The sequence below is a fragment of the Euleptes europaea genome, chromosome 20 (assembly GCF_029931775.1).
Source record: "Euleptes europaea isolate rEulEur1 chromosome 20, rEulEur1.hap1, whole genome shotgun sequence".
NCBI classification, from domain to species: Eukaryota; Metazoa; Chordata; class Lepidosauria; order Squamata; family Sphaerodactylidae; genus Euleptes; species Euleptes europaea.
The window spans coordinates 11,339,372-11,365,020 of record NC_079331.1 but is presented as its reverse complement, the minus strand read 5'-3'; the positions used below and the strand labels follow the sequence as shown (position 1 = coordinate 11,365,020).

Below are 25,649 nucleotides of genomic sequence, written 5' to 3'. Positions count from 1 at the left end.
GACCGGGGGGGATTCCCTCGCGAGGAATGAAGCCATGCCAGACCCTCAAATCTCGCAGGAATACTCATTCCCACAGGATTCCCCTGGGGCTTCCTGAATGGGCAGGGCTCTAGTAACTTCTTTAAAAGGAGTCGGCTAAAAGGCCCAGGTGGATATGTCAGGACTCTTTCCGCTAAGCTGTGCAGAGGCTCAACGTGGAAGAGAAAGGATACCCGGTGAGGTTCACCCCCTACTCTCCCAGTACCGGACCATAAAGACCTACAAAGGGCATCGGAGAGTGCTGAAGTTCAGGGGGTCCAACCTGGCAGCCCCTGCTTCGGTCACAAGCGAAAGGAATAATCTTTGCAGGAAGGGGTATTCTGCATGTGCATGCACTGGAAGTCCCACACCTGCAAGGCACAGTTGGAGCAGAGCAGACTTGTTCAGGACTAGTGCCGGTAGCCGGTATTTGCCTTGCTGTCCCCTTCTTTTCCGCTTGCCGTCCCCGGGACACATTAATCACATTAATCACATTTTCCTCTGCCTGCTTTGAGCTGCAAACTCCCTTTCCGAAACCCATTCTTTGGCCTCGAATCTCGTTCCAAAAGCAGGAAGGGAAATTAAGAAAGGAAGCTTTGTGTCGTGGGCATATTTAACGCGGCTGTTTCGCAAGGGGGACGTGTCTGTGTCCAAGCTCTGAATACTTTTCTTGGAACTGCATAAAGAAACAAATAAAATGTGTTGCAGATTCTTTTCCCTGTCCTGGGTTATGGCGATTTTTAACTACTCTTGTTCTTGGCAGCGATCACACCGCAGGTGCGTCTCGGTAACGGTTTAACAGGCAAGCAAGTCCAGGAGTACATGGCTGCTCATTCTCATTGTGCCCTTTATCCAGTCATGTTGTTAAGACGATTACGAACCACTGAGAGTGACAACTTTGAGGGCGGGGGGCATGGCTCCTTTGCAATTCAGAGCTCTACAGCAGGCAGAAATTCAATGGGTAGAACCATTTATCCGTCACATTTTTGTCTCATCGTTCCTTCAAGAAGATCAGGGTGGCATACACGAATCTCCCCTCCGGTCTCCTCTTCACAACAACCTTGTGAGGTAGGTTAGGGAGAGAGTGTGTGACTGGCCCAACGTCATCCATGGAGTTTCATGGCCGAGGGGGGACTCGAATCCATGACACTCTGGTTTTACTGCTGGGGGAGAGAGATGGCAGGATGTTGGTGTTTGCCTGACACTATGCCTGAGGAGGGTGGGGGTTTGGGAAAGGGAGGGACTTCAGTGCCATAGAGTCCAATTGCCAAAGCGGCCATTTTTTTCCAGGTGAACTGATTTCTATCGACTGGAGATCAGTTGCAACAGCGGGAGATCTTCAGGTAGTACCTGGAGGTTGGCAACCCTAGGTACAGTAATCTCTGAACTGAGGGCCTGGAACTCATTAGATTGGGCCTTCTGTGTCAGACTAGGATCTGGGAGACCCCGGTTCAAATCCCTGTGGTGGCTGACATACTCTCAGCTTAACCCAACTTGCAGGGTTGTTGTGAGGGCAAAATAGAGAAGGGTGTAAGCCACTTCATTTCCTCATTGGGGAGAAAAGGGGTATAAACGAAGTAATTTTTTTAAAAAACGAAATAGTTTACCAATAAGCGAAGTAATTTTTTTAAAAAACGAAATAGTTTACCAATAAACGAAGTAATTTTTTTAAAAAAACGAAATAGTTTACCAATACACGAAGACACTCCTACAATGCACAAGAAATGGCAGAAGGATCCCAAAATGAAAACCGAGACTTCCAAACCATGCTAAAACAACTTTTATTTATATCTTAAACTTTTAAATATACAGGCTCTTTAAAAAGTGGCACAAGCACGAGTCTTCCGAAATTAATATCCCCATTCTTTTAGGTATCAAACGGGGCCATCAATCGTATTGCATGAGAATAAGCAGACTTTGGTTCTCACCGACGTGGGGAAGGCCGCAAGCGCTAAGGCACTAGACAATGGCTTGCAGAGGGCAGCATGGCAGCTGAATGCCGCACTGGACGGTGCATTCGGGGAAACTCGGGACGCGGTAAAATTTCAAGAATTTCTTGAAGGCACTTTTCTCGAGCATCAGCACCTCTTCGGGCAACTGGGAAAGGAGTTTCTCAGTGGCGTGGAGCCCACCCTTCCCGGAGCCCTCGACGCTTGCTGACTTTGAGCAACTCGGCTCCCATAGACTCGCCGTTGGCACGCTAAGGGAGCGTGCCTTTTTCTTGCTGTGCCCAGGCAAGTTCGAGAGGCTGGCGGTACTCGGGCCATCTTCTACAAAAGCGTCTTCCAAAGGAGGCCCCTCGGGCACTCGGGCACGCTCCGCGGACAGCCACCCTGTAGAACTGAGGGACGCCCTTCGCGGCTGCGCGGTTACCCGTCTCGGCGATGACAGCTGGCGTTCTCCCGTCTCCGGGAAAAAATGGGAAGCGACGCTAGTTGGTTTAGGACTGGGGCTCATTACCACACTGGGGGCTTCCTCCGAGATAACGGGTTTGGGGGTACGACGCAGGCCAAAGACTTGTACCGCGGCACGTTGGATGAGGGTCCAGTCTCGCAGGATGTCTTTTCGGGTTGTGAACTGAGACGTTACGGTGAAGCGAATTATGAACTTGTCTTGAATCATCGCTGGGATAAGGCAGAGGCTGCCTGACCGGTTCAGATCCTTCAAGACCTTCTCCGTCATCCAGTTAGGGCCCTGTTTAAGAATCCACATGCCGGTGCATCTCAGAACATAGAGGCAACCTTTTCTGACAAGGCATGGATTTTTGCTGAACCAGTTCCCCCTTGATTGGCCCAGGATCGGGCTATACCATGCCACCTTCCCTCCCCACGAACCTTATAGGAGAAAGGAAAACAAAATGGACTTTACCTTTAAACGAAATACAACCAGTCCCAGGTGTCTATTGGCAGGGATCTCAAACAGGGGGTCACTCCTGACCAGTGACTCAAAGTACTTGGCCATCTCAGCGCCCTGTCGTTTCCAAAAAGCACAAGCGGTTTATTATTTCCAAGAGTATACCTGAAATAATAGGCTGTCTTGAACACATGAACACACATGAAGCTGCCTTATACTGAATCAGACCCTTGGTCTACTCAGATCAGCAGCAGCTCTCCAGGGTCTCAGGTGGAGGTCTTTCACATCACCCACTTGCCTAGTCCCTTTAACAGGAGATTCCGGGGATTGAACCTGGGACCTTCTGCATGCCAAGCAGATGCTCTACCACTGAGCCACGGCCCTTCCCCTAAATTAAATAAGTCATGTGTGAGATCAGTTCCTGCCTCTTGTACACGTGAACACATGAAGCTGCCTTATACACATAAGAACCAAAATGTGGTGATGGCTGCCAACTTGGAAGGCTTTAAGAGGGGAGTGGACATGTTCATGGAGGAGAGGAGTATTCATGGCTACTAGTCAAAATGGCTACTGGTCATGATGCATACCTATTCTCTCCAGTAGTAGAAAAGGGCAAGAGTCCAGTAGCACCTTAAAGACTAACAAAAATATTTTCTGGTAGGGTATGAGCTTTCGTGAGCCACAGCTCACGAAAGCTCATACCCTACCAGAAAATATTTTTGTTAGTCTTTAAGGTGCTACTGGACTCTTGCCCTTTTCTACTACTGAAGACAGACTAACACGGCTACCCACTGTGAACTATTCTCTCCAGAATCAGAGGATCATGCCTATTAGGTGCTGTGGAAAACAGGCAGGATGGTGCTGCTGCTGTCGTCTTGTTTGTGGGCTTCCTGGAGGCACCTGGTTGGCCGCTGTGTGAACAGACTGCTGGACTTGACGGGCCTTGGTCTGATCCAGCAGGGCTTTTCTTATGTTCTTATACTGAATCAGACCCTTGGTCCATCCAAGTCAGTATTGTCTACTCAGTCGGGCAGCGGCTCTCCAGGGTCTCAGGCGGAGGTCTTTCACATCACCTACTCGCCTAGTCCCTTTAACTGGAGACGCTGGGGATTGAATCTGGGACCTTCTGCATGCCAAGCAGATGCTCTGCCACTGAGCCACAGCTCCTCCCCTGTCTTGCCTTTCACCATCTTATTGTCCAAAGCAATTTCCCCTGCCAATCTTCAAAGTGTTGTGTATTTAACATAATACCTAGCAGGTTTGCAGAAATCCAGGTGCCCCTTAACTGTTGCCACCTCACAAACTTGTCAAGGTGATTGGTGTCTGGATTGCTGCAGAGTTCAGGGCCGGGTCTCTCCTCTCATTCAGCAACATGAACAAACTGTTGTCAGGGGTGAGCATTTTCGGGCGGAAAGCACCAATCTACACCTTTTATTATTTACATAGTTGCACCCTCACTGCGATGTTTCATGGGCTCCGTTCACCACGGAGAGGGGCAATGTTTACACCTGTAACCGGAATCCACTTACGTGTCTGACGTGGGCTTGGAGCTTTTTCACGCCAAAGGAGCGGATCACAAACCAGAGCTTCAGCGAGCGAAACCTTCGGCTCAGTGGGATTTGCCAGTGCTGGGAATCGAGACATGTTGCCGACTTAAGCGAAAGCAAAAGTGAGGAAGCAAGAGAACTTTCCTCCTTTAAAAAAAAAATGTCACCGGGCTGCTATCCTCACAAGGCTTGAAGAGGGGAGTGGACATGTTCGTGGAGGAGAAGGGTATCTATGACTACTATTAAAAATGGATACTAGTCATGATGTATACCTACTCTTTCCAGGATCAGAGGAGCATGCCTATTCTATTAGGTACCAGGGAACATAGGCAGGATGGTGGTGCTGCAGTCGTCTTGCTTGTGGGCTTCCTAAAGGCACCTGGTTGGCCACTGTGTGAACAGACTGCTGGACTTGATGGACCTTAGTCCGATCCGGCATGGCCTTTCTTATGTTCTTATGTAAGGCAGCAAATTTTGCTGTAATATATGAAGAGCCAGGGATACTAAGACTGAGTTTAAGCCACGTCCAGGAAAAGGTCAGACGCAGGTCTTCCGGTCACTCACCATGAAATCAGTAGCCGATCCCGAGTTAGGATGTCTGAGGTAGATGGGGTTAACACTGAAGGTCTGCTGGAGCTTGCATTTATCTTTGACCCTACGGAAATGAAAATGAACTAAATTCACTGGCCGTTGGAGGGGATTCCCCAGAATCGGAAGCTCGTGTACCTAAGCTCACATGGGGACTTCCTTTATCAACTCACTCACCAGAAGGCAGTGCAGTCAAAATGCACCATCATCCATTTGGAAGGGTTGAAAGTAAAAGAATCAGAATGCTCAACCCCTTTCAGGAATGGCCTGAATTCGGGGCACAGGAACGCCGTTCCTGCGTACGCAGCATCAACGTGAAGCCAGAGTCCCTCTTTAGCACCTACAAAAACAATAAAAACGGGGTTTTGTGAAAGTCAGACAGCTTGGGTCCAAATTCCAGACCGGCTCACAGTAGAACAACCGTGCTAGTATCCGGAGTCTGTGGATCACAGAGCATCCCTAACATCTTCTCCTCCCGTTTCTGAGGTTCAACTTCAAATTCGTCAAGAAAGTTAAGCTGAGTCAGGGCTGTACCACTTAGGTGACCAGCACGGCCCTCCTATAAATGGGAAACCAGTACAAAAGGGAGTGGACTGGACTTGAATCTTTCCTCCTTCCTGTGCTAATCTTCAGCTGCATTGTAATGACTATATAAAAGTAGGTGTATTGATATATAATTATGCAACTCTAAGGAAATAATCTCAGTACACAGCCACCAATTTGTTCACTTTTAAATATATTCTTTCTCAAAGTATTTTTTTAGTTTAAACTTTTAACTTATCATAACAACATGTACAACAATGAAGTTATAAGTTTGTCACACTAAGACCAAAATAAAACGGTGGGGGGAGAAAGGAACTATCTAAATAACCCATAAGGAAATTAGTATTTTTTAATCTTAATTGACTGGGAAAGAAATTTGGCGACTGCCAATGTAGTATTAAAACCCACCCCTGCTAAAAGATCCCTCAGATTATCCAGTTTAGAGACAGATTCCTGAATAGAAGTCTTTATCCATCTGCCTCTAGCCTCATTGAGCAAGTCACAGCTAAACAAGGAATCTTGCCTTGTTCAGACCAAGCTCCATCAGATGGGGTTTCTGGGTTTATCACCTAAATGAGATAAAGGGGCACTTTCGAGAAGGCAGGGCAATTACTTACATATCGGACCCAGCTCTTCGAGGTTGTCGAAAGCACAAACACCTGTCGTACCCAGAGTCGCACAAACCTAAACAAAACCAGAGACTTGTCAAGGAAGGACGGCAGACCCTCCGACTGTAAGAGCTGCGTGTCTATTGATTAACGAAAATGTCCAGTCACAGAATGGAAATGGATCATATTTTTAAAGAGAACTGGCACACAGCAAAAATGAACCAAACCTAACTTTTGGAATTGGCTGAGGGCTATCAGACACAAGGGCCTCCTTGAATGCATGCCTGAGATCTATGCCTTGAATGCATATATCATAAATACACCTATATATATAAAAAGTGCCTTGTCTAGAGGGGAGACCTAATTTCTCTCCTGTGGCCTGCGGAGCATTTGATGATAACGTTGTACCCTAGGCGGGCAGTAGTGAATTAAATGTTATAAAAAAGCACAAATATAAAGATGATTCTCGTGTGCCTATGTCTACTGCTCTTTTCATAATGGTAAAAAGTGAAGCCGAAACTTTAGAAAATGATAACCTAATGGTCAGTGATATGACCAGAGTAGCCAAGGGGTGTGCATGTGTGTGTGAGTAAGAGAGAGAAAGAAAAACACTACTCACAAAAATAGGCACCAGGCCGCAGCTTCTGTCCTTTTCAATGGCTTCTCTCAGGGTTTCACCTCTCAAGGAAAAGTTCTCATCGACTGGGAGAAACCTCACCTTCACGAGGGAGATCAACCCTGCTTTTTCCACCGAAGAGTGGGCCTGAGAAGAGAACCAGAACGGATTCCGGCCACTGCATAGCTGCTCAAGGCTGCAGGCCAACACAGTTAAAGATGACTGAAATCATTCGGGCAACCCAACTGATGCTTCAAACCCTGGGCTCCTAGGCATGGCAGCTCTACACACACACACACCAAGGTCACCTGTCCTCCTTACAGCCTTACAGGTACATGCGTAGGAAATGCAAAATGTTGGAAAGAGCCCCATAAATCTAGATTATCGGTCAGCCGCTGGAGGCTTTTGAGCCAAATGTGGCCCCCTGAAGATTGCTTCCTGCCTCTCTGAATTGCCAAATGGGGATAGATGAAAACAAATTTGGAATGGTAGGTGACTGGGAGAAACGGGGCACACATTCTCAAGGTGGTCCTCCAGCAAAACCTTTAGTGACCGACCCAGGGTGCACATACAAATACTGACAAGTATAAAGCATGCTTCCTAAGTGATCGATGCACTTCACATCCGTTTAGGGTTGCCAGCCTCCAGGTGGTGGCGGGAGATCTCCCGCTATTACAACTGATCTCCAGGCGACAGAGATCAGTTCCCCTGAAGAAAATGGCCACTTTGGCCATTGGACTCTGTGGCATTGAAGTTTCTCCCCTCTCTAAACCCTGCCCTTCTCAGGCTCCACCCCGCCAAATCTCCAGGTATTTCCCAACCCAGAGCTGGCAACCCTACATCCATTACATCAGTCATCTTTGTATCAAACCTGGGAGGGAGGCCAGGTCTGTCCTCCATCATTAATGATTCCAGACCCCATAATTTGGTCCAGGGCTAACCTATTCGATCCCATGTGCTTTCCAGCAAAGTATCTCCTTGTTATCTTGCTGTTAAATTTTTGTAACATGGCTCTCGTATGCCCCATCCTACACTTAGGCTCTGGCTGCAAGGTTTTTGGACTGAGATACATGTCCAATAACATCGTGGAAAATATGTTTACGTGCACCAACAGGAACCTACCTGATCTGAGGTATAAGCGACGAGCCGGGAGTTTAGAGTCGATTCGTCCGCATCTGGCTCCAGAGCTTTCATTTCCAGAATTTTATTCTTTCTTGCAGCCAGCAAAGCAACCAAAGTGGATTCGCTAACAGTGCTCTGCGAAGAAAGAACCGATTATCAGCTGCAGAATAGATCAGAAAACTTTCTTTTCCCCCCACCCTAGAGATCTGCTGGTGTGGCCAACGCAGGCTGTGACCTACAAATTGTGAACTAACCTTCCACTAACCACGATGAACACAATCCATTTTCTGTGATACTTTAAAAAAAAGTATTATTAAATTTCTATCCAGCCTTTCCTCGGTCACGGACAACAAAAAGGGGCTTAAGATAGGATTCCCAAGAGGTCTCCCATCCAGGCAGTGAACTAGGGTTGCCAACCTCCAGGTACTAGCTGGAGATCTCCTGCTATTACAACTGATCTCCAGTCAATAGAGATCAGTTCCCCTGGAGAAAATGGCCACTTGGGCAATTGGACTCTATGGCATTGAAGTCCCTCTCCTCCCCAAGCCCTGCCCTCCTCAGGCTCCACCCCAGATAGGGTTGCCAGCTCTAGTTTGGGAAATACCTGGAGATTTTGGGAGCGGGGTTTGGGGAGGGACTTCAATGCCATAGAGTCCAATTGCCCAAGAGGCCATTTTCTCCAAGTGAACCGATCTCTGTCGGCTGGAGATCAGTTGTAATAGCAGGAGATCTCCAGCTAGTACCTGGAGGTTGGCAACTCTAGCCCCAGAAACCTCCCACCGGTGGAGAAGAAGGACCTAGCAACCCTACACTGAACAGCCCCAGATGTACTTAGTTGCAGCAAAGTAGGGTCGATCTTGTGCTTCAAAATAATCCACACAACAGCCCTCCGGTGTCAGACGTTTACCTGCAATATGCCTCCACCCCTGCTGTCGGGATGATAGTGTAGGAACATATCAGGTAGGCCCAACATCTGCGCCAACCAATCCATCACGTTCATTTCCAGTTCTGTGCAGGCGGGACTGGATGCCTGCAAACAGGGAAGAGACACAAAATCAGTTCGGCAACCCCTTTGGGGAGCCCAGATTCTGTCCCCTAAAGAATTGGCACACTTTTCAGTAAATGTATTATTTATTTACTGCATTTACATCCGGCCTTTCTCCCCACTGGAGGATCCTGAAGAGGCTTGCATCGCTCTCCTCTCCTCCATTTTTCCCTCTCAACAACCCTGTAAGGTAGAGAGAGTGAGCCTGGCACAAGGTCACCCAGCAAGCTTCCATGGCAGAAAAGTCCCTCTGTGTGCCAACCTCCAGTTGGTGGCTGGAGATCTCCTGCTGTTACAACTGATCTCCAGCCGACAGAGATCAGTTCACCTGGAGAAAAATGGCCGCTTTGGCCATTGGACTCAGAATTCAGAATTGTATTAATATGGTCGCTTGACCAATCAGATATCAATACGTCGGATTATCCGAAATCAGTAGCCCTGGACAGCAGTATCACAAATTGGCTACATGAATAAAAATGCAAGATCAGTAAAAAGCAATCCACCGTTTTGCAGCTCATCTGGCTATTGCCGTAATAATAAAATCATTAATCCAACCCACACTTAAAAATACCGCCTTAAAATTCTAGAGTTGTGGACAGTTTAATGGACTTTCTCTGACAAGGCTCGGTGTGTTTTTAATAGCAGCAGTGCAGAACTTAAGCTGTGGAATTTCTCCCAACAGGAGCTTCTTTGTCAGTAACTCAGCTGACTCTTGGGGGGTTTGGCCAAGCCAGGGGGAAATAAGCTTAGAGAGGACTTCACAACACAACGGGCAACAAATCAGTACATGTTCAATGGTTTCGCTGTCCCCTGTCCCACATGGGCAGAACCTTTCTGATCTAGGGATCTTCTTGTGTTTGGCCATTAGACTCTATGGCATTAATGTCCCTCCCCTCCTCAAACCCCACCCTCCTCAGTTCTCACATGAGCACATGAAGCTGCCTTATACTGAATCAGACCCTTGGTCCATCCAAGTCAGTATTGTCTGCTCAGACCGGCAGCGGCTCTCCAGGGTCTCAGGCAGGGGTCTTTCACATCACCTACTCGCCTAGTCCCTTTAACTGGAGATGCTGGGGATTGAACCTGGGACTATCTGCATCCCAAGCAGATGCTCTGCCACTGAGCCACAGCCCCTCCCCAACTTCTCCACCCCCAACTTCTCCAGATATTTCCCAACTCAGAGCTGGCGACCCTAAGCCAAGCCCTTTCCCAATGCAACTGTGACTAGGCGAAAAGGCTTGTAAGCTTCTTCTGGGCGGGATGGCATGGACGGACATTTGTCCCCAACAAGTGTTTGTGTTTGCCAAAGGCATCAAATTGCTAGCTCTCACACACCAGGGCTGTTCTGTACCTCTCTGGCCCAGTCAAGGGAAAGAGAAAGATGGGCTGTGCTTGAGAGGCAACCGCCGAGCATTCCCCCTCCTTCCCAGGATTTATAGAAACAAAAAAGTCAAGCTGAGCTAAGCATGATGCGCTTTTGCAGCTGGCAGCGGCTGTTTTGTGCGAAACACTGTACATTCGTGCCATCTAGCGTTTGTCTCATTCACTACAGGAATTAAATAACTTAACAAGGAAGATTGTTAAGACCAGTTGCAAATGTGCCAACTGTCGCTACGCTAATCCAGTATGCTCTTAAATTCTGCATCGGTATGCAAAATACCTCTCGCATTTCAAAGATCTTTCTCTCTGTGTACGTGAATATATACCTGCCGACCAAGAATTCATACCATGCATCTGATTAAATTGCCTCCAGCCAAGGAAATCTTATGCTTTCCTAAATCTGCCGTTCTTTAAAGTTCCAAAAGACTGTGCACGTTTGCATAGATGTAAATTCAGGTGAGTTAAATGGGATTTACCCCCCCCCCCAGGTAAGTATGCACAGGATTGAATCTTTAGTCAAAATTAACTCTGCATGGGGCAGAGTCTGAGGAGACTCCATTTCTACAATTTTATAGGAGAAAGAAATTAAGAGATATATTCCAGGGATGGGTAACTGTTTGTTATTTTTGTAGGAAATCTATTCCATTGCATTTCAGCAAAAAGCATAATAATTAATTTAGTCATGGTTGTTTGTGTGTGTTTTCAACAGTGAATTAGTTATGAATGTTAATCACAACATTTTATCCCTATTACAATTACAAAATCATGTAAGGATCGTTTGTTAAATGCACATTAAAAATAAGTCATAAAACTTATGCGTACTTTCACAAAGACACCTTATATTGAAGTTCTAAAACATTTGCAAAACTTATAGAAATACAAGAGATGAATGGTTTTAAGAGGCTAGTCAACTACAAAGATCTTTAGTCAGCTGATCTTACTCATTTTAGAACAAGGCATCGATATTCTTAAACCAAGACAGATTATTTACCCAAGTGAATCCCAGGCAATTAATTGCGTCTGCCAGCATATCTCCCAACAAAGAAGGCCACGAAGTGAGAGCTGGAAAGTAGGCATGCATGTGTGGACTCTGCCAATGGACGACCTAGGTTGGAAAAGCCAAAAAATATAAAATGGTAAGAACAGCTTGAGCGGACTGTTAGAAAGCAAAAATCCAGCCAAGAAAGAAGAAGAGTTGGTGTTTATATGCCAACTTTCTCTACCTTTTAAGGAGAACCAAACTGGCTAATAAGCACTTTCTCTTCTCCTCCCCACAACAGACACCTTGTGAGGTAGGTGGGGCTGAGAGAGCTCTAAGAGAACTGTGACTAGCCCTAAGCCACCCAGCTGGCTTCATGGGGAGGAGTGGGGAAACCAACCCGGTTCACCAGATTAGAGTCCGCCGCTCATGTGGAGAGGTGGGGAATCAAACCCGATTCTCCAGATTAGCCTCTCTTAACCACTACGCCACACTGGCTCTCAAAGGAAGGTGATCCGGATGCAAAGGAGAGCAGGGCTTAGGACATTTTTATGCAGAAGAGGGAAATCTGTCCTGGAGAGGCAAGAAAACCCACCCCAGCCAAAAGGGTATCTTTTGTACAACTCATATAAAGTGCTGGAGACCTGATTCTCCTTTGCTAGCTGTACAGGAAAAGAGGGCAATAGCCTGCTGATGCGTGCATCTCAGATCTGGTAACTGACAGCAGTAAAGGAAATGTACTCAAGTGCGGACAGAAGATAAATTGCAAACTTAGGCAAAATAATTTATCTCAGTGAAACACATGGATGAGATATATTTGTTGAAGCGGAAACAGCAATCATTTTCCATCAGCGTCAAATATCATTTCGTTATGTCCAACGGTTCCTAGAGGTTTAATCTCCGATCTTAATGGAGTAAAGGGTGCCGCACAAAAAGAGACATTTATTTGTCATGGCTATTTTAAACAAAATCAAGACTGTGCATCACAGAATTACTCTTCTGTCTATCCATGTCCATCTTCTCAGGTAATACCTGAGAGCCTGCGTGGTGCAGTGGTTAAGAGCGGTGGGTTGGAGTGGTGGAGTCTGATCTGGAGAACCGGGTTTGATTCCCCCGCTCCTCCACGTGAGCAGCGGAGGCTAATCTGGTGAACTGGATTTGTGTCCCCTCTCCTACACACGAAGCCAGCTGGGTGACCTTGGGCCAGTCACAACTCTCTCAGCCGCACCTACCTCACAGGGTGTCTGTTTTGGCGAAGGGAAGGTGATTGTAAGCTGGTTTGATTCTCCCTTAAATGGTGGAGAAAGTCGGCATATAAAAACCAACTCTTCTTCTTCGTCGTCTTCGTCTTCTTCTTCTTCTTCTTCATTTTTGCATCTGCTCTCACAGTAAGCAATTGCACAGCACAGTTCTACTGTTTAAAACGTTCCACGTACATTATTTCAGTAAGCCTGACAACAGTCCTATAAGGTAGGCTAGCATTACCCCCATATGGAGGATGGCAGCTTGAGACCAGCCTAATAAATTTGTGGCTTATTAAGACCTAAACCGGGGGATTTGCAGCTCTGCAGACAAAGCATGTTCTCTGCTACTGAACCACAGCCTCTCCCCACATGATTATTTTCAGTTTCTTTGATTTGTCTTAGAACTGCAGTCTTGGATCTAAAATTGTTACAGGATGCTGGATTAAACACAGCGCAGGAAAATAGGCAATAGACGCTTTCCCGGTCTATTTCCCTACAAGTTTCTGTCCCTTTGAATGCCTAAAAGGTGTGCATGTAAAGTGCCGTCCATTCACAGCTGATTTGTGGTGACTCAGTAGGGTTTTCAAGGCAAGAGATGTTTGGAGATGGTTTGCCAGTGCCTTCCTCTGCACAGCAACCCTGGTATTCCTTGGTGGTCTCCCATCCAAATGCTAACCAGGGCCAACCCTGCTTAGCTTCTGAGATCTGAGAGATTAGGCTAGCCTCGGGCTACCCAGGTCAGGGTCAGGTCAGCCTGAAAAGGGAGACACGGGTTATACTATAGAGAGCTTATTGCCCACAGCACATGTGTTGTTTTCTTTCTTTTTTTAAATTTTATTTTATATAATTAGGGTACAGAAAGAAAAAAAGAAGGAAAGAGGGGAAGGAAAGATGTAACATATTTCATCTTCCGAGCCTTGACTGAATTTATATTTAAAGAAAAGATTTAAAAAGTAAAAGTACTGTCTAATATTACATCCTAAAGCTTTGACCTAGAATGTCTCAAGAACTTCACGAAATATCTTTATCACATCTGCACTTCATAAATCACTACAGATTCTCTATTGGATTGCTGCCTGTTGTATTAAATTGCTTCTTTACCGTTTGAATAGTAAAAAGGTAAAGGTCCCCTGTGCAAGCACCAGGTCATTCCTGACCCATAGGGTGACGTCACATCCCGACGTTTCCAAGGCAGACTTTGTTTGCGGGGTGGTTTGCCAGTGCCTTCCCTAGTCATCTTCCCTTTACCCCCAGCAAGCTGGGTACTCATTTCACCGACCTCGGAAGGATGGAAGGCGGAGTCATAAAAAAAACCCTGCCATTTCAACACAAATTCTTCCATTGGTTTCATATTAACCAACTGAGTTAATCTTGCCATAAGGGCGAAATCTGCAAGTTTGTTAATCCACTCTCTCCCGCACATGTGCTACCGTTTTCATTTGTGCTACCGTTTTCTCTAGGCCAAATTCGTTTTGCAGGCGTCTGTAGCACTTCGAGCAATGCCGCTGGTTACTTCACTGGAGCCATTCCCCCCTCACCACTATGGTGGCATTACCCCAACTTTAAGATAATAGGAGCATCGTGGGGTGGGGGAGGAACATTAACTCTTTCCTCCTAACTGCAGCCCCTTCTTCTAAAGGTAAAGGTCCCCTGTGCAAGCACTGGGTCGTTCCTGACCCATGGGGTGACGTCACATCACGACATTTACGGGGCAGACTTTGTTTTACGGGGTGGTTTGCCAGTGCCTTCCCCAGTCATCTTCCCTTTACCCCCAGCAAGCTGGGTACTCATTTTACCGACCTCAGAAGGATGGAAGGCTGAGTCGACCTTGAGCCGGCTACCTGAAACCGACTTCTGTCGGGATCGAACTCGGGTCGTGAGCTTTTGACTGCAGTACTGCAGCTTACCACTCTGCGCCATGGGGCTCTACTCCCATATAAAGAGCAGATGAGGAATAGCATCTGGTCCAGTTGATTTCTTTCACAAAAACAAACATTTTAAAGGCTTTTCTTAGACAACACACCCAGAGCAGGAAGAAGAAGAAGAAGAAGAAGAAGAAGAAGAAGAAGAAGAAGAAGAAGAAGAAGAAGAAGAAGAAGAGATGGTTTTTATATGCCAACTTTCTCTACCACTTAAGGACGACTCAAACTGGCTTACAATCACCTTCCTTTCCCCTCCCCACAACAGACACCCTGTGAGGTAGGTGAGGCTGAGAGAGTGTAACTTGCCCAAGGTCACCCAGCTGGCTTCGTGTGGAGGAGCGGGGAAACAAATCCAGTTCATCAGATTAGCCTCCGCCGCTCATGTGGAGGAGTGAGGAATCGAACCCGGTTCTCCAGATCAGACTCCACCGCTCCAAACCACCGCTCTTAACCACTACACCAGTGTGTAGTGCGTCCAGAGTCAAAATTTGCAGCAGGGCTATTTTTCCGCTTCTGACCTCTGACTCCCATGTCTGGAAATGCCCTGTTTGGAAACTAATACGCTGATCCAACTGTGGATCTCACCTCAGGTTGCTTAACCCTTATCCTTATTTTGAGCTGAGAATTCACAGCGGCCCACATCCCAGGCTCCGAAACATGCCCACCACGCCAGGCGACGGCATGCCCTTACCCCAGGCATAATGATCTTCTCAATGTCCTGGAAGATGTCGTCCCAGCTTTCCGACTCCGAAGGGGCTCTGTGGGGCAACTGGTCCCTCATGTATCCAGGTTTCACGTCAGGGGACACCCGCCTCTCTCTCAGCGTGGTCAAGTACTGGCAAATGTAGTCCACCATTTCTTTCCCTGGAAGCAGAAGGAGAAGGTGCGTGCACAGTCATCTCCTGCAGCATCCGACATGCACAGTCATCTCATATGAACACATGAAGCTGCCTTATACTGAATCGGACCCTTGGTCCACCAAAGTCAGTACTGTCTACTCTGGCAGTGGCTCTCCGGGGTCTCAGGTGGAGGTCTTTCACATCACCTACTTGCCTAGTCCCTTTAACTGGAGATGCCAGGGATTGAACCTGGGAGCTTCTGCATGCCAAGCAAATGCTCTGCTACTAAGACATAGCCACTCCCCTAAGGGGAGTCCATCAAGTCCAGCAGTCTGTTCACACAGTGGTCAACCAGATGGCTCTAGGAAGCCCACAAACAAGATGACAGCAGCAGCACCATCCTGCCTGTGTTCCAAAGTACCTAATATTACAGGCATGCTCCTTTGATCCTGGAGAGAATAGGTATGCATCATGACTAGTATCCATTTTTACTAGTAGCCATGAATACCACTCCCCTCCATGAACATGTCCACTCCCCTCTTCAAGCCTTCCAAGTTGGCAGCCATCACCACATCCTGGGGCAGGGAGTTCCACAGTTTCACTATGCGTTGTGTGAAGAAATACTTCCTTTTATCTGTTTTGAATCTCTCCCCCTCCAGCTTCAGCAGATGACCCCGCATTTTAGTATTATGGGAGAGGGAGAAAAACTTCACCCTGTCCACTCTCTCCATACCATGCATAATTTTATAGACTTGGTATTCACAGAGAGATTCTCTCCGGACAAGGAGGGCTCTGTTTATCTACCAAGGCAAACTGCAGTTCCATCAGTCTTCCTGACCCTTTTAAAACACCATGCATAGTTCCACTGAACTTAGAGTACCACCCAAGCAGGGTGGGCATTCCTACCAAACCTCCCTTCAGTCGCCTGTTTCCTCACCTCTCTGTCTGTATTCCTCTGGATCCATGATGCCCGCCTTTAAAAACCACTTCTTCCCAAGTTGGTGGAGAATGGACTGCAGGCAGCTCTGTCTTCTATCAGCTGGCACCCATCGATTCCCTCTGCCTTTTATGCCCCTCTTTATCTGCCAATTAACGCCCCGCCTCTACATCTTTTGGAAATTCTGGCGTCATCACATTTTTAGGAAACGGGCAACCGACTGCCTCCCTGCTTTGCATTTTCTGCGTGGAGGTGCATGCCTTTGATGCTGAGCATCATGCAGCACACCGGAGCCTCCATTAACCCTTTCGTCACAAGGGGAAACAAATGATGAATGGCCACAGTCTGTCAAACCAAGCCAAAACAAGGAGGATAGCAACAACGACAGTAAAGTGTGTGTGTGTGGGGTGGGGGGAGAATTTGTTTTAAAGTGTTCAATACGAACTTAAGCTGCCCTCAAGCTTCAATCTCCATGGCTTTTGAACTGCTCCGTTCAACGAAGAGACACACACAAGATCAGGATTTTCGTTTGCTATATATAACTGTTCGGACAAGCGGGATTTGTTATTCTCCAGACTTGGCTAATCTCAAGTGATATATGCACAGTGTGTCTATCTTCTAGTACCTGGAGGTTGGCAACCCTACCAATGGAGCTAAAAGGAATATAAAAGCGTCGGGGCTCCATTTCTCCAAGCAGGAATGGAAAATCATCTCCCAAAGACCTTGTAAATTGTCCTAAACATATTTGCTCAACACCACCCTTTTTTTTCTTTTAGGCACCAATGGAAAACTGAGTTATTTGTTTAAAAGCTTGATATTGCCCATCCAAGGCTTCTGATCCAGCCTTCAGGTTGGGGCCTGGAGATCTCCCAGGATTGCAGCTGATCTCCAGACTATAGGGATCAGAACCCTTGGACAAAATGGCCAAAGGTAGATTCCTTTGGCATTATACACCCTCCCCTCCCCAAACCCTAACCTCTCAAGGCTTTAAAGAGATTACTCAACAGGACCCTTTTTGCACAGAGCGTTTGTGCCACCTTCCCTCCCCAACTATGGAAATCCCCCCCTTTTTTTGCTTTCACAATAAATCGTGCTCATCTCATTTCAAAAATGATATGTGGTGTGTGGTTCCCGGGGAATTCCCCTTCAAGCCTTTGTTCCCGCTCAAAGAGGAAAGGATGAGGTGGTTGCGGGCAAGAATCCATGTGGATGCGTGCCCCACAGCCAATCTGGGGGGTGGGGGGAGAACTAAGCTCCGTACTCAAAACGGCAGAGCTAAACCCCATTTCCCCCACACTACCCCTGCCTTTTACAGGCTTCTCCAGCCATTTTGCTGAGAAAGAATATTGATTACATTGGGTAGGACAATTTTTTTTTAACATATCTTCCCAAACACACAACTTTTGCCTTTTAAAACAATGGAGGATAGGCCATTGCAGAGTAAGTCCATGCCATTAAGGGGTTTTATCTTACCACTTCTTTAACGGGCTGCTTCTGCTCTGAGGTCTGTTTTATGGATCGTCTTTGTGCTGTTTATGTACCAATGGCTTGTTGTTTTATATTGTTGCATTGCTTCAGTTACAAGCCATCTCGAGCAGGACTCCGAAGAAGCGGCATAAAAATATCCTAAAAGAATATATAAATGCAGAATGGAGCCTTCAGAGATAGTGGGTGAGAGAAAGCTCAGGTTTGGGAACAGGGGTGTTACAAACACACATGAACACATGAAGCTGCCTTCTACTGAATCGGACCCTCGGTCCATCAAAGTCAGTATTGTCTACTCAGACCGGCAGCGGCTCTCCAGGGTCTGAGGCGGAGGTCTTTCACATCACCTACTTGCCTAGTCCCTTTAACTGGAGATGCCTGGGATTGAACCTGGGACATTCTGCATGCCAAGCAGATGCTCTAACACTGAGCCACAGCCCCTCACAACACATGAAGTTGCCTTATACTGAATCAGACCCTTGATCCATCAAAGTCAGTACTGTCTACTCAGGCCGGCAGCGGCTCTCCAGGGTCTCAGGCAGAGGTCTTTCACATCACCTACTTGCATAGTTCCTTTAACTGGAGATGCCGGGGATTGAACCTGGGACCTTCTGCACGCCAAGCGGATGCTCTACCACTGAGCTACGCACCCCCACCTCCCGTTTAGTCACTGTTTCATCTGTGAAATGCCATAGCATTACCTATCGGTGCTTGGATCGTAGTGAAGCACCAGAGGAAATTCTCAAGACAGGAAGGAGCTAATGAAAGCCTCCGGGCATTGTGGCACATTAACCCAGACTCTTATGTATATACTGGCAGCGGTTGGGGTCAGGGAGTGTTAAAATAGTCCTGAAACCAAGGGACATCTGCAGTACCACAGCCAGCATGGTGTAGTGGTTAAGAGTGGTGGTTTGGAGTGGTGGACTCTGATCTGGAGAACCGGGTTTGATTCCCCACTCCTCCACAGGACGCCAGCTGTGGGCTAGTCACACTCTCTCAGCCCCACCTACCTCACAGGGTGTCTGTTGGAGGGAGGGGAAGGGAAGGTGATTGGAAGCCTGTTTGATTTTTCCTTAAGTGGTAGAGAAACCTAGCTCCTTCTTCTTCTTCTAGTTTGAATTAGATACTTGACAAGTTCTTTGGATACTTGACAGTTCTGTTTTCTTTAGCTACTCGACAAGAGACAACAGATACGATTGCGAAGTTGAGATAGGAGTTGGTGCCATATCATCGTGATTCTTTGATATGAGGAAAGAGGAAATTCCGATAAGGGTGATGAGAACAGAAGGATGAGAAGAGAGGAAAAATCACACATAGCCTCCAGCTGTACCATTTATATATTTCCCATTAAGTTTTTAAACTGGTTTTGGTTCCTGGAAAAAAGATGATTCAAGGGTGAAGGACATTTCAAAGAAACACGCCAAAGACTCCCCTCCCCAAAGTACAGATTTAGACAATTGCCTTTTTTTCATACTACATTTTGCATTCTTTTGGGGGACACTTAATCTGTGAAGAGATAACGCTCCTCTTAACTCTTGCTGGGTTAATACAAGGTACAGGCCAAGACCTTGAATGACTTCCTGGACGGTCAACCTAGAGTTGACAACTCTACACCTAAGTCTATTGAGCTTGAAGTGCTTCATAAAATAAGTAGACAAAAGGCTGATGAGGGAAATGTGTAAAAATGTTGAACAGGTCATTAAAAACGTTCAAAAGATTGTAGGTCTACTCCAAACTTACAAAGCAGTGATTCCTCTACAGGAAGCAATCTCTTAGTCCCAAATGTTTTCGGACCGAAGGCATAGGCAACAAAACATTGGATGTGACATTTCCCCTCGTGTCTCTAGTTCTGAAATGAGACACTGTGAGCCGATAGGGGCATTCATTGGAAAAGAGAACAAACAACCATCAGAGGAACACATGTGAAAAAAGAGCCCAAAATACAGACTTAGCAAATATTACCTGATGCAAACAGGGAGTTGCTACCATTTACCTTGCACTAAGGCTGAATGGGTCACAAGCGAAGGAGGAAGACATATTTGCTTAATGGAAGCTGCATGAATAGAAATGTTATTTGGGGCTAATTGTTAAGAAGAGCCAAGCAGTCAGAGCCCTGGGAAAAACTCCACATGGTCGTGCTCGCTGTCACATCCGTAAGCAAGGATAATAGATGTTAGCGTCAACAGCCCTCCCGTATCTTACGTACTGGGTGTGATTTACATTCTTTCCAAAAAGGTTAGTGATTGAACAACGCCATTACAGGGACGGACAAGAAATCGTGACCACCATACAAACCTAAGAAGCAAAAAGCAAATACTGCCCACTTTAGATGAAGGATGACCCAACCGGAAGCCCATACTAGAATTACCATCACGATTATGGAGCCAGTATTGCAATTTCTTTGCTCTTAAATTGTGATCCAAAATTCTGGCAGCTATGAGTTTTTTGTGTGTGAGATCCATTGGTGTGTCATTACTTAAGCGAGTACCAGTGATATCTGCATTGCTTGCAACACAAAGATGGTGAGGGGTCTGGAGACCAAGTCCTATGAGGAAAGGTTGAAGGAGATGGGGATGTTTAGCCTGAAAAGGAGAAGACTGAGAGGGGATATGATAACCATCTTCAAGTACTTGAAGGGCTGTCATATAGAGGAGGGGACCGAGTTGTTTTCTGTTGCCCCCGAAGGTCGGAACAGAACCAACGGGTCGAAATTAAATCAAAAGAGTTTCCGTCTAGACATTAGGAAGAATTTTCTAACAGTTAGAGCGGTTCCTCAGTGGAACAGGCTTCCTTGGGAGATGGTGAGCTCTCCTTCCCTGGAGGTTTTTCAGAAGAGGCTAGATGGCCATCTGTCAGCAATGCTGATTCTATGACCTTAGGCAGATCATGAGAGGGAGGGCACCTTGGCCATCTTCTGGGCATGGACTATGGGTCACTGGGTGTGTGTGGGGGGGAGGTAGTTGTGAATTTCCTGCATTGTGCGGGGGGTTGGACTAGATGACCCTGGTGGTACCTTCCAACTCTATGATTCTGTGATTCTAACAGTTCAGTGTTTCTGCACTAAATTTACACCTCTTAATCCCAGCAAGGAAAAACCCACTGAATTCTTTTTGCACAGTTTGTGGTTGTACTGCACAATGAATCCAGCATGGAAAGGAAGTAAGAACCCCATTTATTTCCTAAAACATACTACTCACAGAAAAATCTAACGTTCCTTTCTCTGTCTGAAGACGACAGCATATCATAATGGGCGCCTCCTATTTAGAAACATGAGACCGGATGATGTAATCAGCAAAATTTTCCTAGAATCTACCAGTTTGGGCTGCACATGGGGGGTGCCTTCCAGACTTAGGGGCCGTGGCTCAGTGGTAGAGCTTTTTGGCAACCAAAAGAGAATATTTACAAGGGAAGAGAAGATAGGAATAAATGGAGGAAGAGGCAGGAAAAGAAAATGAAGAAACAAACGACAGAGACAAGAATGAATGAGCATGTGATTCTCTCTCATGAACACATGATGCCAGGGATTGAACTTGGGACCTTCTGCATGCCAAGCAGATGCTCTGCCACTGAGCCACGGCCCCTCCCCAGAAGGTTGGGGAAATGAGAGAACCATCTTGAAAAGAATGGGGGGGGGGGTACAGTACATTATTTAAAGAATGAAATTATCTCCCTTCTGTATTTGGGGTAGGGTTGCCAACCTCCAGGTACTAGCTGGAGACCTCCCGCTATTACAACTGATCTCCAGCCGACAGAGATCAGTTTCACCTGGAGAAAATGGCCGCTTTGGCCATTGGACTCTATGGCGTTGAAGTCCCTCCCCTCCCCAAACCCCGCCCTCCTCAGGCTCCACCCCCAAAAACCTCCCAGCGGCGGGGAAGAGGGACCTGGCAACCCTACTAATCCGACGCTCGAACCACACTGGCTCTCAATAAATGAAGGCTCTTCACAATAGGGCGGTTGCAAAACTGCAGTACTCGGGGGGCCTGTTTTAAGAAACTTGTGCATTTGTGACAGCGTGCAAACAGGTCCAGAATACAAACTATCAACGATCAATATCTATGTATCCTCTTTCAGTTCACGTTTTGTCCTCCTTGGCCTGCCTAGTCTGGCCCCTCTTCCACTGAGAGCCCCCTGAAGAGCCAGAAACCCAGCCAGAGGGTAGGAAGGGTCTCCTTCGAGGGCTTTTGTCTCCAAAAAGGATGCTGGCCAATAGGAACGAACCCTGGGAATTGTAGTTTGGCAGAGCAGAGGCCTGTGCTGTAGCTGCTGCCAGAGTGGGGAGGAGGAAGGGCTGGGAGTAGGGTTGCCAGCTTCAGGTTGGAAATACCTGGATATTTGGGGGGTGGAGCCTGAGGAGGGCAGGGTTTGGAGAGGGGAGGGGCTTCAGTGCCATAGCGTTAGGGTTGCCAGGTCCCTCTTCGCCACCAGCAGGTTTTGGGGGGCGGAGCCTGAGGAGGGCGGGGTTTAGGGAGGGACCTCAATGCCATAGAGTCCACATGAAGCTGCCTTATACTGAGCCAGACCCTTGGCCCATCAAAGTCAGTATTGTCTACTCTGACCGGCAGCGGCTCTCCAGGGTCTCAGACTCAGGCAGAGGTCTTTCACATCACCTACTTGCCCAGTCCCGTTAACTGGAGATGCTGGGGATTGAACCTTGGACCTTCTGCATGCCAAGCAGATGCTCTACCACTGAGCCACGGCCCCTCATTCCCAATTGCCAAAGTGGCCATTTTCTGCAGGTGAACTAATCTCTATCGGCTGGAGATCAGTTGTAATAGTGGGAGATCTCCAGCTAGTACCTGGAGGTTGGCAACCCTACATAGAGTCCAATTGCCATTTTCTCCAGGTGAACTGATCTCTGTCGCCTGGAGCTCAGTTGTAATAGCAGATCTCCAGCTAGTACCTGGAGGTTGGTAACCCTACATAGAGTCCAATTGCCATTTTCTCCAGGTGAACTGATCTCTGTCGCCTGGAGCTCAGTTGCAATAGCAGATCTCCATCCACCAGCTGGAGGTTGGCAACCCTATCTGGGAGCCTGCACAAAGAGCAGCCTAGAAGGAGAGCCAGGGCCTGGCCCTTGCCAAGCTGTCTGCCAGAAGACAGACGTGGTTGTACTACCAGGGTTAAGTTTTTGGTGAAGAGAAGCAGGGAGAAGACGCTTCAAGGGTTGAGCAGAACAGGAGCTGCTGGGGACAAAATGCTGACGTGCTTAGTTTAATTTGAAAGGGGACGCCAATCACCCTCTTCTCTGTGTCTTGTTCTACTGTGTGATGGTCGTGTGCCGAAATAGAGCAGCCTGCATCCTCCCACGCTGCTGAGCCAAGTCTGAAAGTGTCTCCCAGCCTAAAGGGCCTTCTCTGAGAAACTGTGGACCTAGGGCTGCCAACCTCCAGGTGGGGGCTGGAGAACACAACAGAAGTAAAAGAACAGTAACCTCAATAATTATAACCATATTTGCATAGTTGTAGTGATCTGAAAGGGAAGGGACTCGACACCGCATGTGTGGAAAAGATATTTAATATAGAAAAAGTAGGCCAGAGTACAGTTTTAAGGGCAATTATTTCGTATAGGTAATCTAGGTGATTTATAAAGTTATACATTTTCATAAAAGTACTGAAACGTAGACACAGCAAAGCACAAATCAAAAACAAGGTATATTTTGAAACAAAGGAGCTGCACAGTAGTTCAAAGTGTGATGCAATGCAGCACTCAATCTTTAAGGCAGTATGGTCTAAGAGTGAAAGTCTAGAAGCCACAAATATGTCTGAATTTTAATTTCCCCGTCCTGCCACTACAGCCAAATGAGGTGGCAGAGCCCTGAGGTGGTTGAATTAGTCAGGGAGAAGGGTAGAACGTTTTTCCTCTAATGCACTAGTTTTCTTGATGCAGGTGGTTGGGTTTTTTTGACGGGAGAGGGGGGGGGAGAGCATTCAAAACGACATCTCCCGCCAGCAGCCTCAAGTGGTACAGTCATCTACCATCTCATTCTGCTGTATATGTAGACAATGCCTGAGTTGTGGGGCCCTTGGAATGCCACTTCACGTGAGTTCCCATTAATCCCAATTTGGGTACAAAATGCTTACTTACCTACCTACTTCGCAGGGGTGTACTAGAGTTGGGGGTCCACATCCTAAAAACACACACACTTACTTCCAATAATCAGTCAGGAACTCGAAACATGTAAGAGCATTTAGGATTGTCATCCCATTAACTATTACAATGCTTTAAAAAAAAATCAACTTTACACTGGAAATGCTAAATATAATGCCTTTGATTACTACACAAACACAAAACATTATCGTAGAAACAAACTGCAGGTGACAACGGTGTCAAACCAGAACTTTTTCTTTTTGAAGGTTGTTATTTTAAATGCAAAAAATCTGCCTCTAGAACTCATGATGAAGGCAATCTCAATTTTGGTATGTTGTATGAAGAAATCAATGAAAATAGTATTTCTCTCACTGGTGTGCAGAGAGACAAAGGGCACGGAAGGAGGCCCTCTTCTGCGAGCCCCATTGAAACGAACATGAGCCGAAACTACCGGTGTAGTGAAACGGCAGGAGCGTGAGAGCATGGAAGCTTAGCCATGCAGTCCGTTTAACTGAACACAAGCCAATCGACAGCCCATTCCGGCAGGGGGCTACAGTCCTGCAAAATATAAAAAGGGCCTTCTAGAGGGGGGCCCTAGTTAACCTTCCCCTTGCCCCACCAGACCTCTGCCACGCAACATGTATCATTTAGCCTTGCGTTGCACGCAGGTAAATTCATTTGTGACTGACCAGATTAATCCAGAGCTATGCACAAATAGCTGTGTAAGAGATTTCCTTTGGGGAACCCCCCCCCCAACGGCCTGTATCTTTTGGAGGGGTTCACCACTTCTGCCTTATTATGCTGTAAAGCAAATGGTTCGCCAATTTGTGGCATGTCCAGCACAGCTTCTCAGCCACGAAGGTGGCGTGGCAGGGGAGGGATGGCAAAACTAGCTTACTGACAACATCTCCGCATTTTGATCTCTACGAACATGCCCCAGGTTCAACGAAGACAAGCTGGAAACTGGGGCCATTTATGGATGGCAGTTTCCTCGCGGTCACCCCGCTGACTACTTTGGGGTTTTGCTTCGGTTATGCTTGCATTTTCTGAGCATCAGAAAATGCTCACTCTCCCCACATGTTTCCACATGTTTTGCCCGCGTCTTCTGGATGTTTGGCCAGCATACAGGAAATCGCAGGGAAAACGCACGAAAATGTGCGGGGAGAGCCAGGCGACATCTGACAGTCGGAAAATGCAAGAATGTTCAACGCAAAGCCCCGAAGTAGTCGGCGGGGTGACTGCGAGGAAACAGCCATGCGTAAATGGCCAGGATGTCATGCTCCCAGCTGCCAAACTTTCAAATGATTACTATATTACAGAAATACTGATTTTGGTTTACTTTTTTCTTCTTGCCAACGTACATTCTTCCAAGAAATGCAACTCCCAATTTAAAAACCAAAAATACCTGTCCACTGGCTTCCCCTCCCCCATGACCTATAGGCGAAACATTTTTTGTCATAATTTTCCCCACTCTTCCCTGAAAAATACTTACGTAAGGTGTGTATAGAAATTATAAAAACATGCAGCGTATGTACAAACTGAAACGTTTAAAAAATATCAGCTTCATATACATGTCAATCTAATTGAATATATCAGAAATTAAATATAAAAAAATTACAGTTTTTCCTAAAAAACGAAACAAAAACAACTCACAACACAAAAAACATGGTTTTTCAGAGGTTGAGACAACTACTTAAAGCTGTACAAAAGGTTCCCATCAGAAAATGCATTCTCTCAGAGGCTTTAGTCGCTAGCTTTCCGGATTGGTTCTGTTACATAATTTATTTTCACACTGTCAGTTTAAATTAACAGTTATCACCCTTAAAACTGCTC

At 46.7% G+C, this 25,649-nt stretch overlaps 2 protein-coding genes across 2 annotated transcripts in view; both read right to left on the bottom strand.

The window, feature by feature from the left end:
- GATM (glycine amidinotransferase) overlaps positions 1-24,777 on the bottom strand; it is a 78,339-nt gene extending 53,562 nt beyond the window's left edge. The window contains exon 1 of the mRNA XM_056865677.1: positions 24,770-24,777. The gene's annotated coding sequence lies outside the window, so the exon portion shown is untranslated. The remainder of the gene's footprint in view (positions 1-24,769) is intronic.
- HDC (histidine decarboxylase) lies at positions 1,978-16,282 on the bottom strand. The gene is made up of 12 exons (XM_056865674.1): positions 16,242-16,282; positions 15,157-15,329; positions 11,312-11,425; positions 8,803-8,925; positions 7,896-8,030; positions 6,777-6,920; positions 6,167-6,233; positions 5,184-5,346; positions 4,983-5,073; positions 4,401-4,499; positions 2,887-2,988; positions 1,978-2,712 (listed from the first exon to the last, which is right to left on the bottom strand). The coding sequence occupies exons 1-12, from the start codon at positions 16,267-16,269 to the stop codon at positions 1,978-1,980; spliced, it is 1,974 nt and encodes a 657-aa protein (XP_056721652.1). The 5' UTR covers positions 16,270-16,282.
- Positions 24,778-25,649: the final 872 nt, after the last annotated feature.